The sequence below is a fragment of the Scleropages formosus genome, chromosome 15 (genome assembly GCF_900964775.1).
Source record: "Scleropages formosus chromosome 15, fSclFor1.1, whole genome shotgun sequence".
Lineage (NCBI taxonomy): Eukaryota > Metazoa > Chordata > Actinopteri > Osteoglossiformes > Osteoglossidae > Scleropages > Scleropages formosus.
In genome coordinates this window covers 23,824,148-23,845,492 of record NC_041820.1, presented here as the reverse complement: position 1 = coordinate 23,845,492, position 21,345 = coordinate 23,824,148, and the positions used below count along the sequence as shown (strand labels likewise).

Below are 21,345 nucleotides of genomic sequence, written 5' to 3'. Positions count from 1 at the left end.
ATAGTTTCATACTATTTTGGACATTGACAATGGCAACTGAACCAGTGTTTGCAATCCCATTTGCAATCCCTGACTTTTACTCGTAGTAGTTTTCAGTGTTACTCTGTACTGTTGTATGTAATAGTGACCCAGAGTTTCTGTGTAATAGAATAAAATAAAATAAAATTTCAAAAAACAATCATTGTTATGTGTTACATGTTATTGTATTCTAGAAGTCCAGGTGTTGACAAACATTTCATCACCAGTCAATGTGACATCATCAGTGAACATCATCGATCTTCTCTACCATTTCTAATTATTGTATTCTCTTTCATATTGTATTAGATCACCTTTACCTATCAGTGCTGAAGATGAAAGACCCATATATACAGTAGAAATATGCTGAAAAAGACCTTTTCATGGAGTCTACTTACTTTTTCACTGGACTATACTTTTTTCCCCATTTTGCAGCTCTGATGCTTATTTCAAGTGTTTAACGTGTTCTTCCAGCAAATGTGTTCTATAGGGAACTAAAAGGGCTCCAATCAGAGGACTTCATAGGAGGGCCGGATTCTGCCCTAGTCACCCTGATGTTCATCAGGCAATGATGACAGTCTCTATGTTATGTAAAAATTATGAATCATAGCTGGAATACAGGTTTGTGTCACTAAATAATTGATGGAGTCTTGATTTAAATTGTCGCCAGTTAACTGTGAAAGAGTTCCTTGGTTCTGTTTATGTCCCACAGCTGTGCTTTGCTTATACTGTTGGCTTGTGTTGCTGTGGAGAGACTGCCTTTTGCTTTTGGATGCCACTCGGGCACACCATGTCTGCAGTTTGAATGCGACACACACACATACACACACACACAAAAGCGAAAGCAGCTCACCTGAATTCCTTGAAGCTGGGCAAAGGTGGTTTGTCGATCGGGATTTTTATGGTATGCCATGTCAGAACTTTGACAGCCATTAATTTGACAAAAGGCAGCATGTGAGTGATATCTGCGCTGGGGCTCTGATCTGATGGCATCAGTATTCTGTGTGAGGCTTTGACAGCAACACGCCTTCGCTGCACAACATTTTGCATCTGCAGGGATGAGTCACAGTCGACCTGGTTTTACTGTTGGTTCCAACTCTCTCTGCCTGGAAGGGGGACCAGTGGTTGGCTGGGATTTGCCCTTCTGCCATTCTCTGTAATGGGAATCTGCTTCTGTGTCTTTAACGTGTTCTTTCTTCTTATTATTCTCTCTTAAATTGAGTGCCTTCATGTTTCTGAGAGCTATTCACTCTCCATTATGCCTTTTCAGGCCATTCCTGTAAAACACATGATTATATTCACAGTAGTTTTGCATCGTCCTTTCAGTTGAGGGACCTCACTTCTCCAACCAGGCTAATTTCCCCAACTCAGCCTTTCCAACCACACTGACATTTAGTCACTCCCGTACCATTGTTCACAATCCTCTCAACACTATGGTACGGCATGGTTCTCAGGTGTAAATTAGCACAACTTTACTGCTAGAAGCGCTGGTGTCTCACAGTGCCTGGGTGGTGCGAGAAGACGTGATCCCCAGTCGGTCTGTGTGGAATTTGCATGTTCTCCCTGTGTCTCCATGGGTTTCCTCTGGATGCTCTGGTTTCCTCCCACAGTCCAAAGACATGCTGTACAGGTCCCCCATAGCGTGTAAGTGACAGAGAGAGTGTGTGTGTGTTCCACTGATGTATGGATGAGTAACCCAGGGGAAGTAGTGTATCTGGTAGTGTAAGTCACCTTGGTGAATAAGGTGTGTGGTCTGGTAACACTACATGGAGTTCATTGGAAGTTGTTTTGGAGAAAAGCATCTGCTAAATGAAGTAACGTAAAAATCTAAGTTCCCGGTCCTACCTTTAGGGGCACCCTTGAGTAGTGTGGGGTTGGTTCCACAATATGGACTAATAACATGGACTATACTACATGCTGATAATGTCTTCACAAGAGATAGTTTTTTTCTTTTTGGAATTATTATCATGCAAATAGAGAAATATCCAAAGATTGTTGTTAATATTAATTTATAATCCCCTTTAATGTACTGTATATTCCTGGATGTCATCATATCAATGTGACATTAAGTCTTTCAGGATAACACAAAGCCTTCAGAGGGGCATTTCAGCGGGGTTTATGCTTTTGTCCATTCAGGTTATTTCACTTAATGTTGACAGGCACCAAAGGTTGCTCAATAGCTGACAATGTGTCAAATGTGTTCATAACTTCAATATTATAGCACCAAAATATTGCTATTCAGAAGGTCAACAAAGCAAAATGTCAACATCTCTTTGACATATGTGTACTAAGTCATAGTATTTTGTGTTGAACAGTTTTCACTCACAGGGTATTTACCCTTATGAGTTACTGGTGTTTGTTTTTCCTTTTTTTTTTAGAAATGCTTTTGTCAAAAGGGGGGCGTGGTGGCGCAGTGGTGCAGTGGGTTGGACCGGGTCCTGCTCTCTGGGGGGTCTGGGGTTCAAGTCCCGCTTGGGGTGCCTTGTGATGGACTGGTGTCCCGTCCTGGGTGTGTCCCCTCCCCCTCCAGCCTTACGCCCTGATTTCCTGGGCTGGGCTCTGGTTCCCTGTGACCCCGTATGGGACAAGCGGTTCAGAAAGTGTGTGTGTGTGTCAAAAGGGGGCTGCGGTGGCACAGTGGGTTGGACTGGGTTCTGCTCTCTTATGGGTTGGGGGTTTGAGTCCTGCTTGTGATGGACTGGCATCCTGTCCTGGGTGTGTCCCTTCCCCCTCCAGCCTTTTGCCCTGTGCTTCCGGGTTAGACTCCAGCTCCCTGCTACCCCGTATGGGACAAGCGGTTCAGAAAGTGTGTGTGTGTGTCAAAAGGGGGCTGCGGTGGCACAGTGGGTTGGACTGGGTTCTGCTCTCTTATGGGTTGGGGGTTTGAGTCCTGCTTGTGATGGACTGGCATCCTGTCCTGGGTGTGTCCCTTCCCCCTCCAGCCTTTTGCCCTGTGCTTCCGGGTTAGACTCCAGCTCCCTGCTACCCCGTATGGGACAAGCGGTTTCAGATGATGTGTGTGCGTGTGTGCGTGAGTTCGTGCGTGCGTGCGTTCGTGCGTGCGCGTGTGCATGTGCACTTTTGTCAAACCTTTTTTTCTAAGCAAAGAATATAGGCCTTACCCATAATTTTTTTCTGTCCTTTGCATTTTCTACACCATGTAAAATGAATCTGCAGACTTGGGCTGAAAGAATGAGAATGTGTCAATTACATTCGACTTGCAAGGAACTGGAGTGCCGGGCATCTCTGACAGCAATTGATTACGTTTTTTTCTTTTAATTCACAACGTGGAAGCTGTTGGAAGGGTCTTTCCAAAGGACAGCGCTGTGATGAGCTAAAGAAGGTCTTTCCCTCACGTACGCCTTTGGAGCACCCCAGTAAAGGAGCACACTTATATTGGCACATCTCAAAACATGCGTAATGGCAGCGAGAAGGTTGGGCGAAGCTTTGTCTTCCCTCTCTCCTTTTTTATCAAGTGCAGTGGAAACTCGGTGTATCGCACCCAGGTGCCTCATCCAGGATTATAAGATTTCTGTCCTTTGGGGAGTCATGATCAGAACTGGAAATGTAAGTGTTCGTACAGCCTTAGTGGAGCTACTCCCCCCGGCCGATTGACGACGACTCTCTTCGTTTGCTCCTGTCTTTCAGCAACATCTTGGCTGTTGAGGCCCATGGGTATGTGCACCCCTCTGAGACTTTTTCCCTTTTATACATGGGAATCTTTGAATTAAAAAAGGCAAGTTTCATCATCACAGCATTCCTAAAATGATAAGAAAAAGCTGTTTTAAGAATGTTATAGTTCAGCAACAAAAAGCTGCCATCTGATTCAGCCTATGTTCTGTGGTGTCAAAATTTTAGGAATTTCAGGAAGAACAGACACCAGCTGAAAAATATTGTTTTCTCTTTGTATGATTCTGAAAGAAAACAAAAGTTAAGCAATAAATAGATAAATAAATTAATAAAAATAACATAAAAATATCCATTGCAAACAATAAAAACATTTAAAAATATAAACACATTCTTACAAATATACACCAGCACATGCCTACCGCATTACCGTGCTAATACATAAACATGTAAAAAATGTGTTTTCAGAAGAGCCATGCATGTAGATCTATCACAGCTCATATTATATATTAGCTCATAAAGAACAAAGACCGATACCCTGTGGCTCCCTCTCTCAAAGTGTATAGCATACTCTTCAGTTTGCATGTGTTTCTCAGTGTTCATTGTTCCACATTTGTTTTTAATTTAATGCAGTTTTATCTTTGACTTTCATTGTGTTTTTCATTATGTGTGCATGTGTATATATCCTGTATATACTGTATTACTTGAATGTACATGAAGCCTTTGTTTGATTTAGTTTAACACAAAAACAAGTATTTCTTTTGTGACACATACAAAAATGTGTGTGTGTTTGTGTGTGTATGTGTGTGTGTGTTATCTTACCTTTTTTATGGTGCAAAGAATCTGAGGATTTCCATGTTCTTCAGTATAGACCAGTTGCTTTATATACAACTGATTGGCCTTTTGGTGACCTTTCATACATTGGGACATAGTTATGGTTCCATAGGAGATATGCATGTAGCTAAGGTATACAGTACGGTATACAGTATGTATATAGCTGTAGGGTAGTTGGTTGCGTCGTGGTTAGATCTACTGCCTTTAAACCCAAAGGTTGCAAGTTAAAATCCCTCCTCCAGCTGTAATACCCTTGGGCAAGGTACTTACCCTAAGTTGTTGCAGTAAATTTACCCACATGTGTGAATGGATCACACATTGCAAGTCTTGTTGCATAAACCCATCGGCTGAATGAGCAAACGTGTAGCCACTCCCCTGGGCATATTTTGGCACTTGTAACAACCGTCTACTTCACATACATCATCTTAAAATTAAACATTTTTCCAAGATGTAAGTGAAGTGGAATATAGCGATACTCATTATTGTTCTCTGTATCGTTCTGTCTCACCCTGGTTGTCCTCTATTATATCTGCTCTTTTTACGTTAGTAGACAGTGAATTCATTTTCTAGTTATTGATTATGAATTGCTCATGCAATGTAAACCTCAGTTCAGCAAGGATGACATTAATTTAAATTATTTTGAATCTTTTTCTGTTGGATCATAAAGACTAACCCTCAAGCAACCGCAATCTATAATGGCACCAGTTAGCTTGTCCCCCTGAATATATATGAAGTGGAACAAATGTGATTTCACGAATTCGAACAACTATCCTGTATCACTTATTTATAATAATCTGTATTTATTTTACATTTTCTTTTATACACACACAAACACACACACACATATATATATACTGTCACGCCACCCACGGCTGCGCAACAGGGAACACCTGCTTCGAATTAACAAGCACAAGCTTAAAAAGGGGCTGCAGAACACAGCCCGATGCAGAACATTGTTCAGCCTTATTGATCACTTCCGCTCCTCCTCTTGATCCTCATTCCTCGCCCTGCTCCTCAATCCTCGTTCCTCGCCCTGCTCCTCGCTCCTCGTCCTCACCCTGCTCCTCATCTTCGACTCACTGGTTTGCCTGATCACTTGCCTGTTTCTTGGATTACGGTTCTTGGATTTGCCCCTTTGGATTCTGTTTGTACATCGGTGACCCTTTGCCTGTTCCCTGACAATGTCTACTGAACCCCCCTTTGACCAAGGTTCCTGTGCCCCGCACTTGGGTCCGACGCAACCGCGCCGGGGGAATAGCATGACATAGATATATATATATATATATATATATATATATATATATATATATATATATATATATATATATATATATATAATAAGAGGGGGTGCGGTGGCGCAGTGGGTTGGACCGCAGTCCTACTCTCTGGTGGGTCTGGGGTTCGAGTCCCGCTTGGGGTGCCTTGCGACGGACTGGCGTCCCGTCCTGGGTGTGTCCCCCTCCCCCTCTGGCCTTACGCCCTGTGTTGCCGGGTAGGCTCCGGTTCCCCGTGACCCCGTAAGGGACAAGCGGTTCTGAAAATGTGTGTGTGTGTATATATATAATACTTATTTGTGCATTTTATTCTAGTAGTTTAATTTTAGTAGTTTAGCAGCACGGTTGCATGGTGGCACTGGGCCACAACAACATAAACCCAAAAGCAATAGCACAGAGATATATTTGGCATGTCTACAAATATGAAACAATTATAAAAATTTCAGTTTTTCTCAGAAGTAATCAAGTAATATGAGTTAGTATGAGTTTTGATAAAGATCAAGTAATAATTTTATGTAACAGAAGAAAATTTGTCACTGGGCTGAGTGATACGTACAGAGTAGCCCCACAATTATGGCACATCAGCCAGAGAGGTAAAAACTGATAAAGAAAATGATATGGAGAGAGTAAAATAGAGGTGTGAGAGAGATAATACAACTGCAAAACCTTAATCTCCCCCATTTAAAGAACTGGTCAGCTACCAGGTACATTTATATGTGATAGTCAGGGACAACGTGCACTCATTGTATTTTTCTCTGAGATTTACATCAGTGCAGAGTAAAGTGTCTGCTAAATTAATAAATGTCAACGTGAATGTAAACTTCCCATGGCCATTTTCTGAGATTACCACGTCTCTGCTCCAGAGACCCACATCTTATGTATTTTTCTTCCTTCGCAGTGTTTTTTAACTGCCACAGTTAACAGATTTCAGCATGTCCCATTCTAAGGATGACAAGGATTATTGTACTTTTTCTCAAAAGACTCTCAAGTATGGAAAAGAACCAAAGGAGAGACCACAGAGAAGCAGTTGACTGAAACCACGCAACCAAAGAGTGTTGTTATGGATGTATTTGACACTTTTGAGGAAGAAGAAGAGACTGGGGTTTGAATAACCCTTTCTGTTGCTCGTCATATAAGTTTGCCTTCATAGCTACATTTTATCGTATGGATGAAGGAGGTATCAGCTGGTCAGGTGACCAATCTGAGTGTCATGAACAAGATATTTGATTGACTGAAAGGCATGGAAATTAAGCAAAACACTATGGAAACTGTGGTGCTGGACACTGCAAGTGCCAAAGTAGACAACCTCTTGTCCTCCGTGGTGGTTTGGAAAACAAAATTCAGTGATCTAAGTGAGCGAGTGAATAGCTTTGAAACTCAGTTGTTGGAACTGAATAAATGATCTCTGAATTAGAGGAGACTGTGGAATCAAAAGCTAAATCAATAGTTGTCCTGGAGCTGAAAGCTGAGTTGTACCATTTGAAACTGGATGAAATGGAGTACAAAAGCCGTTGCAATAATTTGAAAATTAAGGGATTACCTGAAAATAGTAAAGGAGACACTGCTTATAATTTAATAATAATAACTCCTTATAATTTAATAGTTTCCGCATGACGAACTGTGTTCCTGGGTGGGATTACGACTCCTTGGCAATGGTTCCAACCCATCCACCCAACGGGATATACTGGATTGATTTATTCTACTCCCTAACAAAGAAAACACTGAAACAGAGAAAGAAGGAAAGAAACACAACATCTCATTTAAAGCTTCCTATCTGTCTGGATCTCTCATTCCAGCCCGATCTGCCAGCTGAATCATATACAGGAGATGCGACTTCAGAACCCGCACCGATACGATTGGAACATGCAAACTCCACACAGACAGAGCTGAACTGAAACCTGCATCCAAACAGTCTAGGCATTTCTTCTTCTTTTTCTTATTATTATTATTATTATTATTATTATTATTATTATTATTATTACTGCCACGTCTGTGCTTCAGATACCCACAACTTGTGTATTTTTCTTCCTTTGCAGTGATTTTTAACTGCTACAGTTGACAGATTTCAGCATGTCCCATTCTAAGGATGACAAGGATTATTGTATTTTTTCTCAAAAGACTCTCAAGTATGGAAACGAACCAAAGGAGAGACCACAGAGAAGCTATTATTATTATTATTATTATTATTATTATCATTTTTGCTTCTATCTATTCTGCTGAGAGGTTTATCGACAGCAACTTATCCTGTCTTTTTGTATTGCAGCAGTTCATCTTAATTACCCTGCACAGGGCATGACTGCAGTGCCTCATGGGACTTGAACTAACTATCAAGGGGCAGTCCTTGCATTTGCTGCTATTGTGATTGCATGCCATGATAGAAGGTAAAGTTTCGAAATTATGCAAGGGAAGCGTAATATGCTCTTAATTACTACATGCAGCAATGATGGAAACTTTGTTTCATAATAAATAGGTTATCAGCTGTAATGGGTATTGAGTACACCGATTATTAGCGGTACATTTGAAAAAGAGAGTACCGCAGGTGGCAATATTATGTGCCACAGTAATGAAAGGTAATGGGTGATTTTACTGCTGTAATTCAATCGTTGCCGTTGTAAATCAAGGTGGAGGAACTGTGAAATCCCTATGCGCTGTTTCCCTTCCATGCTGTTACAGGTTTGCCTCATGCAGTGTTGGTGGGCAGACGCTTTGGCCATCGGTAATACATGATGCATGGTAAAGAGCACAGGAGTTATAACAATGGGCCTATGAGCTAGTATAATGTGTTATTTGGGTAGCTAAGAAGGCAAAGCACTGCTGATGTCAAGCTGGCACTGGCAACTCTACAAGGGCCTGAACTGGCAGCTCCCATTCCACCCCCATCACCCCTTCTGGTTGCCTTTCACCATGTGCACCAAAAGCGATCTGGTAGACAGTGGCTTGCCTCAGCCAATTGTGGTTATTATCCGCCCTGCAGATGTCTGATTAGAGTGGCTGAAGGGGGAGAACTGAGTGTTACAGGAGATTACCACTGGAGCAGGCATTGTGGGAGGAACAGCAAGCCCACTGTGACTTGGCTCCCCGGAACAGTTCCAGCTGTCCATAGCCAGCTCATGTATATTGCATTTGACAGTGAATGCATTCATTTTGTTTTTATATTGTTCAAACTAACATACATAACATACATGCACAAGTGAAAAGTGATTCCCGTTGAAAGGCTGGTCTGAGTGGACTCCCTGATAAGACCAAGCACCGCCACCAAGGACTTCTTTTTCCGTGGAAGTTAGTCATCATTTGTTGTGAACTCAGGTCGTTGGAGAGCCAGCACTCGGTGACTCAAAGGAACTGGCTCAGATGGATGCTGTGAGACTATCACATCCATTTTTATTTCAGGCATATATTTTTCCTGCTCTTTATGGAAGTGGATGAAAAACCTTCTCCTTGTTCACTGCATGATGAGTTCTCTGGACATAGCGTGCAATTGCGAACAATAAACTGTCTTAATAAAATTGATGGCATGGTGATTGTACCATAACTCTCGAACATTGCTGTATATTAGTAGTAAGGATTAAGAAAAGAGGACTCAGTCAACTAGGTATAAAGAATATGTGAGGACCTTGGGTTCTTGGAACCCTTTGGTACACACAAAATGAAGATAAAATACAAACTTGTCAAAAATTTTAATTTTTCATAACAAAAATATGCTTTGGTGGGATGCCTTCATCAGCATATCTGTGTTTTGTGTTAAGCAGTGGAATATATTAATTTTTGAGATCATATGAGAGTTAATGACATCATACTTTGTGGACCAGCACTAATGATAGAACATTGAATGGTGGTCAGAGCACAAAATGGAGGAAATGTCATGAAGATGGCACTTTGCATGTCAAAAATATAGGTACACAAAGGACTGTAAACAACACCTGTAATCTACATAAGGAAAGGAAGTAAATACCAAAAGTTCAAAAGGGAGACTAGAATGTCCACAAATCTATGCATAGATCTAAATGTATAAATGCAAATTTTTACCATTTGGAGGTGTTCATTGAGTGAATATTCCACGTTTCCTGTTGTAACAGACATTTTTCCATCTTCATCCCTCCTTGTTAGTTGTACCAACTCAAGACAATTTGGTAAGAGCTAAGCACATTTGCTGATGTGGTTATTCAGCTAGGTTGCTCTGTTGCAGTATGTTTTTTGGGCACAGAGTTGGCAAGGATTGTAAATGTGTGCACTGCCACCTATTCCCTTGTCTACGCTTGCAAGAAATCCTTTATTTATTGTGAATTCATAAAGGATTTGCTTTCATACAGGTGTTAACATGCTTGTAGCAACCTTAGTTAAATCATTTAATGACACTGACATCATAAGAAAGCACTAGCAGTTACATCTTATAATATCACAATAAGTGTCTTCTGATGCCTTTATGGTTAAATTAGATTTATAATAAAATAAGGGTGTTGCCCTGTTATTAGCAGAATTTTACTTCCATATTTAATTTTCTCAAAAAATGTCTGGTCAGGTTTACATTGGAGATAGAAAACAGTGAATTGGCCTTTTTGTATGTTTTGGTCAAAGGAACAACCGCAGGAAATCTAGAAACAGTCTATCGGGAACAGACGGACACAGACCAAATCCTCTACTTCAACAGCAATCATCTCAACTGTCACAAGAAGAGCTGCATACAAACTTTATTTATAAGGGCACAAACATGCTGCAGTACAATGGCCTTAAAAACAAAGGAAAAAAAAAAGAAAAAAACTACCTCTTCAAGATGTTTGCATACAATAGCTATCCAAGAAACTTCATCAGAATCTGTCTAATCCACCAAAACGGGCAAACAAGTGCTAATGAACAACCAAACTGAAGGATCACTCTACCATACATTAAAAACATATCAGAAATAGCAGTCAGGTTGCTCCAACCACATGGTTTCACAATAGCCCACAAGCCAACAGCCACTCTACGAAAAATCATCTCAAGACCAGAAGAAAAACTCAAGACAGAAGAAAGAACAAAAGTCATATACAAAATCAGCTGCATTGGCCAAACAGGGAGAAAATTATCAACACGATTTCGTGAACATAAACTAGCCACAAGAAGACACGATCCATTGTCCATGATCTCTGTGCACCAGGACCAGGAAGGACATACTTTTAACCCGAATTACTCGGAAATCCTGTCTCAAGCCGAAGCAAAGCACTCGAGAGAGTTTCTCGAGGCCTGGTACTCTTCAGCAAAGTCAACAAATAAGCATGTTGATCTGGACCACATCTATGAGCTCATACGATGCAAGGACTAAGGCCGTTAACCAAAGACTAAACTGGTAGGGCTTAATCAGGTCAATTAATCAGGTTAATTAGGTTAAATCAAGCTTAGAACCGGTTACAACCGCAGTGATTAGCCAACCAGAAAATAGTATGGGAGCCAACGCACAAAGTCATCTCTATCAGACAATCAAATCAAAGCCAAGAAAGTTTCCAGCTTCCAGACCCAATATAAAGACTGACATTCAAACCACTATTACATGCATTAAGTACTGATTGTATCACCTTGACTGGTGATGAAATGTTTGTAGTGTGACCTCCGAACATGCTCAACATCTGAAAAATGTCTATTACCTGTCTCAGCTTACGGAGTGTATGGATTTGTTATAAAGATTATTAGTCACTGGGAGTAAGTGTAATGGAACCAGATATGACCAGTTTTACTTTGTCCAGTTCAGGTAAGACCCCCACACAAAAACCTCTACAAAATGTTCATCCAGCATCTATTCCGCGTCATTTGTCTGCAATGTTTCCGCACGCCCATGTTTTGTGTACAGAAGCTACACACAAGCTCTCGGGGAAGTGCTGACTTTGTTTTGTCACTTCATTGCTCCACTGATGACTTGAGGAAATTTCCACAGACTCAATAATAAGTCAATCTGTTTGCAGAGCCACGGACGGATCCGAAATCACTAACCCTTCACTCGGTTTGTGAGTGAATCCCAGTGTTGCGAAGCCAAGCAGTTATGCACTCCACTCATCTCACTGCTGTTGTGCTGCCTCCCGCCCCACCGGCACCGATACCTCCACTCTTTTTAATATCTTCAGATGTCTCCCATAGTTAATTTCAGCAGGGACATGTGGATTGCTGTGTTTGTGATGGGGGAAGGGGGGCAGGGGGATAAATTAGTTCAAAAACTGCATTTGAAATGTAAATGGGCAGGTTTGGTGGAACCACAAAGCCGCTAACGTCGAGCATCAATTAGATTTTATGTACCATGAAATTAAATTAACGCCTTCAAGACTTGCTTTTTAATAAGTTTGTTGCACTGTTGAAAAGAGCTGCCTGTGATGAAACTTTAGAAGTTGCTCATTCATCTACCATGTGCTTCTTTAATACCCAGTAGGCCTATGGTTTGGGGTAAGCGAGCGTTTGTTTGCAGAATGCAGATGGGTGAGAAGTATAATGAAACCTGAAGAAATTCTTGCTAGTGCTCAGGTTTGGCAGGTGGGCCTGGGCTGGAGCACCATGCGCTGTACCCCTTAGTGAGTGTGTGTGTGCAGGTGAGCTATCGATCCATACAACTTTACAGCCTTGGATCAGGTCAGACTGTGTGGCTGTATTAAGGAAACAGCTGTAATCCTGCAATTTCTTGTTTTTATCAAAAGTAGTCGGTTCCTTGGAATAGTTCCTGTCGCCTTGTGTGTATATGACTGTGACTGTAGGCCAGCTATGGAAACACAACCTTGTGAAGCCTTGCCCAGTTAATGTCTCAAGAGAAAGTACTCTAAAGCAGTGTGTTTAGTGCATTTAGAGGCCACTCCACACTGTTCCCACTTCTCATTTAGCAATTGTAGCCACTGTCTCCATCCTTCCATGTACACAGTTTTTTAGGGTCAAACAGGTGCATTCACCCTCAATTACCAGCACTGCCTCTTGGCCAACAACACCCTTTCACACTTACATCGCTTACACGCACGCACAAGCACACATGCACATAAACACACACGTAGTTGTCCATATTCCCTATTTATAGCCATCAGTAATGGGGGCAGTGGAGTTTCTGACCTGATGAACTGAGCTGCTGCCACCATTTCTCCAGGTCCACTTTTGATGTAGTATCGCTTGTAAAACAGCCAGGCGGCCAGTCACGGGAGATTGAGGAAAAAGCAAGACTGCTCAAGGGGTCAGAATCTATAAAGTCCAGACATGAGTGGACCCTAGCGCACACAAGTGGAAATTAACAAACTGAGGGAGAGTGGGTGCTGGTGGTCGTGGTGTTTGCGGGACAGGAAGGGCCGAGTGGCAGAGCAACCAAATCCAGGTTTTTTTTTTTCCTTTCCATTGGTTGCCTCTGCTGTGGGAATAGCTTTGCTCTTCATCATGCACAGTGGGGAGCCTCTTGCCGATGGCAATGCTTTCAGTGCTCCCCCACGGCAGCCCTTGTGCTGACGCTGCAGGGTGGGGAAAGCAGCACGCCACCTTAGGGGACAGAGATGCTTCTCCTTGTTAGTTTTCTGGTTGTGCGAGTGGGATTTCAGGAGTGTTACTGGCAGGTGGTGGGTGTGGATGGGGTTCTCTGGGATAACAGCTAGAATAAATCAGCTGTAGGTTTAGGGTTTTCCATTAAACACAGTGCCCTTGCATTTCCCTTCATGGGAATCTTTATTCCACAGTCTGTTATGGGGTTCAGCAACTTCATGAGATTTGTTGCTAACTCCTGGTTTTTCTGTTTCAATATAAACTCTTCATAGTCTCTTTTTTTGTACACCCATTTCCCACATAACAGGGTTTATCTTACTGTTTATAATAATAATAATAATAATAATAATAATAATAATAATGTACTGACTGGCAGGGTGTTCAAATGTTTACACATGTCCATGCTTTATTTTTTCCAATCTGATAACTTCAGAAAATAAATATTAATGTGCAGAAATATGTCATGCTTGCTGCAGAAGTTGCGCTTACTTCGTTTTACTTAGAAAATCATCATAACGTCGTTTGATCGGGGTGCCCAACTTTTTCCCTCAAATGTACGTTGTATTTATGGCCCTTATTTTGTTTGCTTATTGGAGAAAAAAAAAAAAAAAGTCTTGTAAAAGTACGTATTGCTATGTTTTTAACCATGTCTACAGCAGGGAAAAATGGCTACAAAAAGTCTGAAGGTGTGAACCTCCTGCTACTATACCGACAGGCTCCTACCCCTTTTCTTCTTTGCTATAATGAAAGATCCTTACCTCATGACATGCATCTGTGGTTGATCACATTTTTGGAAACTTTCCAGCTTCAGAATCACAGCAGGGTTTGGTGCCTGCAAAAACCACTGCACAGTTGGCATCTACAGTCACTCAGAGGGTACAATGATGGCACCGACTAAATTGCTTTAATTGTTAAATGGAGCTGTCACTGTAGAGGTCCAGCAGAGCGGACTGGAGACTCATTACGGTGGACAAGAATTGAGCCCCCATCCACCTCCTTAGACAGAAACACATGAAAGCCACTGACTGTTGATGAGCCCATCTCTCTCACACACACACACACACACACACACACACACACACTCACACTCACTTACATTTTTACCAGCCGTGTCCACCTAGTGTGCTTCTCCAGTGAAGCGTCAAAAAGGGTTCCAGCCAAACAGGAATGAACACGAATAGGCAATTATGGCTGAGCTCTCAATTGTTTGGGGCAGCTTCTGTATATTTGATCAGAGCTGGCACTTTTCCTTGCACTTGATTTATGCCAAATTAAATAAATAAAAATAATAGTAACAAAAGAAGCATGAATGTGCGGATTCTGATTCCCAGAATATTCTGGAATTCATGTAGTGTGAGCGACCTCCTCCGCCCTATTGATCGCTTGTGTACCTTCCAGGGCTCCTCTCATTTTACGTAATTTCAGCTGCATGACACTTTGGGGCAAAGATTCATTAAGCAGAAGTCATACATGGAGCCTTTGCAGAACAATTGGGGGCTCTGTCTGACAGCTTTTTGTGTAGCCTTCATGTTGCAGCTCGGATGGGATGTTAATGTGGCCCATCGTTCATCACTATGTCTACCCCTCAGGCTTAGAAAGCAACCTTTCCTCTTAAGAGTGTTTGGTTGGGGTGTGCATCCATTGCTTTGCAGAATGACACACTGGAGAAGTGGGGTTGGAACGCATCCTAAGCAACTGGCACACAAGGACATTAATGCTTTTGGTTTGATCTTTCTTTCCATTGGGTTTTCTTACTGGACGTGTTTAGAGCATTGTCCGAGAGCTGGGTGGTGTGGGATTCTGCCTCTTCTTCTCCTGTGCCTATTTGTCTCTTCAGTGGCAGTCCTTGTGCCATTGCTTTACATTTCCTCTGGACAGAGGGGAGTGTGTTGCTCACGCCTGAAAACATTTCATAGCTGACAGTAAAAAGCTGTTTTTTCAGTTGTGATTTGCTTAGGTTTATCTTTAAGAGCAGAAACTCTCTGCTCTCCTCCACGTGTTTCCTTCAGGTAAAGATTCGTGGCTGAAGGGTTCTGTGAAAACATACCCGCCTGTCCGTAATGTTGCTTTGAAGGTCACCAAATAGACAAAATGGTGGAAGGCAGAACATGTACGAAACAGCATAGCACTTAATACAGAATTGCCTGCGACAAGACACTCTGGAGGCCGTAGAACAGGTGAACTGCATGCGAATACCTTATGAGTTACAATTAAGGCCATTTGATGTAACATTTAGGGTGACCCGTACCCCTGGTTTCCTGGACGGAGAGTTTCACAGTGACATTTATTAATTTTTCTGATCTTTTTCTCCAATGCGACTTACAACTTCTAGCTACTTACAGTCATTTACCCATTTGTACAACTGAGTCATTTTACTGGAGCAATTTAGGGTAAGTACCTTGCTCAAGGGTACTACAGCTGGAAATGAAATCCAAACCTGCGACCTTTGGGTCCAAAGGTGGCAACAGCTGTAACCACTGCTGTTCACCATTCTGTTGAGGGGAAGCTTGAGCTTGCTCCCCACGCGGCCTGGCTCCTGTCCTTGTTGTCATCATGGTCTGCTTTTCACTATGAAGACCGCATGCCACAAAATGCTTACTGAGCCAAGGACTGAGAAGCAGGATTGATGTCTTGTAGCAGTGCGTCACTTATGCTGCGTTGGTGTAATTTCTCACTGCTGAAGTGTTCTGAAATGTCGTGTCAAGCTTCAGTGCTCTAGGGATACCTGGATTTTAACTTCTGTTCTGATCGGTTCTTCAGAACGCATGTCTTCTTTAAACATAAGTACAGTTTGCCCAGTTGGGACAGTATCATAGAAAGAATTTATATGGCTCGACTGGTGCTGTAATATTTTAATTTCAATATTATATCAGCATTATTGCAGTGGTTTTGTTCAGATGCACTGAAGTATGCCAAAATCAGTTTCACAGGAATTCTGCCTCATCAGATCTTCCCAAAAGGGTTTATTTTTCTCTCTCCAATGGGGGGGCTGATAATCTGTTATTGTTTATTTTGTGGAACTTGATTTGTTAGAATCTACTTCAGTTCATACCTGTTGGAGGTAAAAGTTAGTGAGCCCTGCTAGAGCATAGGAGATGTTGTGCTTTCCCGAAGAGAATTTAATTGGAATTATGATACTGTCATCCACAAACAGACGAACGAACAAATTGTTGATGTTCTGTCAAAAATATGGCTGAAAGATGTCCTCAGGTTGGCTGTAGATGCTAAACATGAAGATATTATGCTGAAAGAAGGCTCAACGTACTGCAGTGGTCTACAAGAGAGAATGTTGTGCTTTTCATTTTGTAGTACAGTTGCCTTGAACATCGGGCCATAGGGAGTTTTATGTTTTCGATCATTCTGTTGTTGTTTCTGCAGCTGTGGGTTCAGCAGGGCTCACAAGGACACCTGCGAACAGTTTGCAGCTGTGGCTCTGTCACATCTGGGACTCTGACTGAACCTACTGCTGTAGCACAAAGTATGTGACCCTGGGCCATCTCTGATGTCTCCTTTTCTTCATTCCTTTCACAGCTCCTCCTACAGTCCGCATTGTGCACTCGGGCCATGCGTGCAACATCGAGGAAGAGCGCTACACGGAGCGGGTGTACACTATCCGTGAAGGAGAAACCCTTGAGCTGGCCTGCCTGGTCACTGGCCACCCGCGACCACAAGTGAGTCCCACTGCTGAGGCGTTAAGCATGGATCTCGCGTATCATTCACAGTAGGAACTATTTTCAGTGCAGATGTCATGTGTGAGATATCGAGTGCTAGGAAAGCAATATTATGAGAGAATTCATTACATTCACTCAGGAGAATTGCAATTTATTGAGATGCAGACACCCCTCTATTTACGTAAATTTGATTTCCGTAATTCTGGATTTCCGTAAAAAAAATTCCCTCCATACACATTATTTACGGATAGCGCTTTTATTTTATGCAAAACATCCGAAATATGTTCAGCGCAACTCAGCGTAGCCAGACAAGGCAGGAAGCTGCATCTTCCCACTTTCCGTGTGTTTTGAGTCATGAACGCATCTCCTCTTGTTAGTGCAGTGCTTTTTTTGCATATTTTTTAGCCATTTCGTTATTCACAATGCCTGGTGATAAATGTTCACTTGAAAGAAAATGAGAACTGTCTCACAAGCGTACAGCAATCGATTTGGAGATAAAATTGAAAATAATAAGGAAGTATAAAGGTGATGGGGGGGGGGGGGGGGGGGGGGGGGGGGGGGCGCGTTGGTGCAGTGGGTTGGACTGGGTCCTGCTCTCCGGTGGGTCTGGGGTTCGAATCCCGCTTGGGGTGCCTTGCGTCGGACTGGCGTCCCGTCCTTGGTGTGTCCCCTCCCCCTCCCCCTCCAGCCTTACGCTGTGTGCTGCCAGGTTAGGCTCCAGTTCCCCGCGACCTAGTATGGGACAAGCGGTTCAGATAATGTGTGTGTGTGTGTGTGTGTGTGTGTGTGTGTCTGTAAAGGTGGACAAAGATTATCGTCTGTGGCACAGGAACCAGGTTTAGCCATATCGACTGTGAATACAATAGTGAAGGATGCTGCATGTGAAAGGAACTAGCATGGAGACAACAATAATAACGAAGAAACATCAAGGTGCAACAACTGAGATGGAAAAATTAATGTTATGTTGAACGGTGGTGTGCGGTGGCGCAGTGGGCTGGACCACAGTCCTGCTCTCCGGGGGGTCTGGGGTTCGAGTCCCGCTTGGGGTGGCTTGCGATGGACTGGCATCCCGTCCTGGGTGTGTCCCCTCTCCCTCCAGCCTTGCGCCCTGAGTTGCCGGGTTAGGCTCCGGTTCCCCGTGACCCCGTATGGGACAAGCGGTTCTGAAAATGTGTGTGTGAATGGTGGTGGAGGAGCGGGAATCCGACATACTAATCTTGTGACTGATGTAAGGGGTTGAATGGTCTGTTTGCATACGTCGAGGGGTGTCTCTATTCTATATTCTGATGTAAAAAAAATCAGCAGCAGTGCACATACAGTATAGTTGTTTCATAATTGTCAAGAGAAACATTTTATATTTACTGGGCTTGACTTGACAACATTCAAATGCATTCTAATTCCTGTCAAATATGAAAACAGTAGCAGTTCTTTGAATGATATTCTAACCTTTGACCCAGTGTTGTGTCACCACCCTCAATAAGGTCTGATGATGGACTTATTACATACGATCACCTCTGCCAGCCTCCCTCTGAGGCTTCACATCCTTCAGTGCTACTTTCTGTATGCCACAGGAACTTTGCTATGAAGGTCCTTTATATGACAGGACCTTCCTGTTCTACCTGTTTCAGATGTAGAACTTGCATACCTTAGATGTTAGCTGAGCAGACATCGAGTTACTAGACCAGGCAGTTACAAAAGCACAGGAAAATGTCATCATGAGGCCTGGATAAAATAGCCTTTGGTTCTAGATTGGTTCGAGCTCTGAGACCCCGATTGCTTTTCACTACTTACTCTTAGACCACCGACTGTGTTCCCCTGTTTTCCCAAGTTCCATCTCGCTGAGATGATGTTTCAGTGACCTGGTTGTGGCCAGTAACTGTAGTTTTGACTGCCTGGCAAAGCTGGATTGAATATTTCCCTCTGAAAATGATACAGGATATAATGTGCATTGCCCTGGCAGATCAATAAACAATTTTCCGTGCCTTAATTAAATATCACAGTGTAAGAGATGTACAATTTCTTTTCTTTTTTTTTTTTTTTTTGCAAAAGCAGTTTAATGATAATCTGGAAACAGGAAACAGCACTTCAGGCTATATATTGAAACCTTTTTCTCACGTAAGCATTATCAGGCACTGTAACTTTCCATCAGCGTTTCTTTCATTCCCTGCTTCAATCTGCAGCAGAGAATATTATTTTATACTCCTTGTGCTTTCATGGCAACCTTTTTTTGATCCACAAATGGAACATTTTTAATAATTTTCTGCTGCTGATGTATTTGGCTTTGGCACCTTTACAGTTGCACACCCGAATCTAGAGAATGCCTGAATGCAGCCAAGTGTGAGGTGCTTTTACACAAAGCTGCTTGCATTAGAAACACACACTACCTGTTGCATTCCAGTGAAGCTTTGTTGCAGCAGTAAACTACTCAAAACCATAGTATTTAATTATATGAATTCGGTTGATCAGTTGAACAGTTAATATTCAGTGGCAATTACATCTGCAACATATTTTACAAGTTCTTCAGTATATTTTTGGAAAATTACTGAAATATAGAATGTAAGTTTAAGGAGCCTGTTAAAATAAACTTTCTGTAGATGTAGTTTTTAAAGAGCCGCAAGATCATACAGTGCAAATGTGAAGAAAAATCTCAAGGTTTTTACTGATCAGTATACAGAATGTAAATATCTGTCCTCTGTCAAATTATAGTTCAGAATACTTATTACATTCTCTTTGAAACTGAAAGGTCAGTTAACCCTTAATAAGCATGCGGTTAACATTTCTTTATTTAGCAGGCACTTTTTTCCAAAGCAGCTTCCAATGACCTCTATATAGTGTTATCAACACACTCACCTTATTCACCAGGGTCACTTACACTGCTAGATACACTACTTACAATAGGTCACTCATGCATACATCAGTGGAACATACTCTCTCTGTCACTCACACACTATGGGTGAACCTGAACAGCATGTCTTTGGACTGTGGGAGGAAACCGGAGCACCCGGAGGAAACCCACGCAGACTTGGGGGGAACATGCAAACTCCACAGAGACTGAATGGGAATCGAACCCACATCCTTTTGCACCACCGAGGTGCTGTGAGACAGCAGCTCTACTTTCTGTGCAGCCTTCCTGCACCAATGTTGACTGGTAATAGCTGTAAAAATTTTACAGCCGTTCCAGGTTTTACAACAAGAATTGCTCTCCTTAACTGACTTAAGGAAAAAGATTGAAGTTATTAAGATGACCAGTCGGCCAGAACTTTTCTTTGAAACCAATCAGCTGAAATCTTAACCTTGTACCTCAATGTATGAATGCAGTTTGTACCCAAAATGTGTAACTCAGAATGGCTTGTAAGTCCATCCACGATGTTACAAAATTTAAAAAAAAAAAAAACAAAAACAAAAAACACACACTTAATTTATTAAATCTTAACAATGCAGCTTAATTCTTTGATTTGCTCATGGGTTTGGTACTGTTAACTATGTCACATAAGGCTAACGTGAACTGACAATTCACGACAAGATTTTATAAAACAGCATTTATTGCTCATATAATGCAGGGTCTGTGTCCTTGGAACATGGATGGCAATTTGTCTTTTTTCAACATGGAACAACGTTAAAGTCTGCTTTTTAATGACTGAAAATGAAAAGCATACGATTTCCGCAACCTGCCATTTAAAGTTCTGCTTTAAACACACAAGACAGTGCCAAGTTTTCCTGCGCATCAGAGGGCTCGGGAGGGTGAAAGAAAGGAGAGTAAGCTGTTGGGTGATGGAGAATCCTGTGAGAACAAATTAAAAAAGGTTTTCACCTTAAATGCTGACTGTGTTCCATGGTTAACAAGAGGATTTGACCAGTACAGTACATAGTGTAAATAGCTTTGTTGCCATCTGGTTAATTTAAGTACATTCTCAAAATAGTGTCTAAATAGAAATGCACCTATTTGTTTGTGAGGTATTTTCAGTAAATGTCCCTGATTTAGTGCTAGTAAATGGAAAATGCTCCAACTGCATATGGCTCCATAAAGCCCTTCTCCCCTCCCTCCACAGCTGGAGTTTCTATTCTACTTCAGTACGTTTTGCTGCCCCAATGACAGATGTCAAAAAGGATAATAGACCAGTGAAAGAAATGCTCTTAAAAATAAATGAATAAACTTTAAAATGTTTGCATTTTCAAAAAATGCATAATGGAGATATTTCCAACACAAGGTAGTAGTGTATCTAATAAATCTGAGCTTGGCTTTATCATATAAATCTAAGAAATCTTTACTTTTAGTGTCTAATTAAGTAGCATGTCACTCTGGGTAACTCAATGATAATAAAACTTAATCATACTATTTATTATCATGTGACATTTAAATCCTTTTATTTGTGTGTATTTTAGTCTTTCATGACACACAGTGACATTACAATGATGTCAGTAGCACTTGTTTTATGTATAGGTGTTGCACAAAATCT

General features: G+C 41.8%; 1 protein-coding gene across 3 annotated transcripts in view; it reads left to right on the top strand.

Annotated features, from left to right (window-relative positions):
• The window catches only part of mdga2a (MAM domain containing glycosylphosphatidylinositol anchor 2a), a 240,961-nt gene that overhangs the window by 63,995 nt on the left and 155,621 nt on the right, over positions 1–21,345 (top strand). For all 3 annotated transcript variants that reach the window (XM_018764196.2, XM_018764195.2, XM_018764194.2), the window contains exon 2: positions 16,749–16,888. In XM_018764196.2, the coding sequence (XP_018619712.1) occupies positions 16,749–16,888 (140 nt within the window). The remainder of the gene's footprint in view (positions 1–16,748; positions 16,889–21,345) is intronic.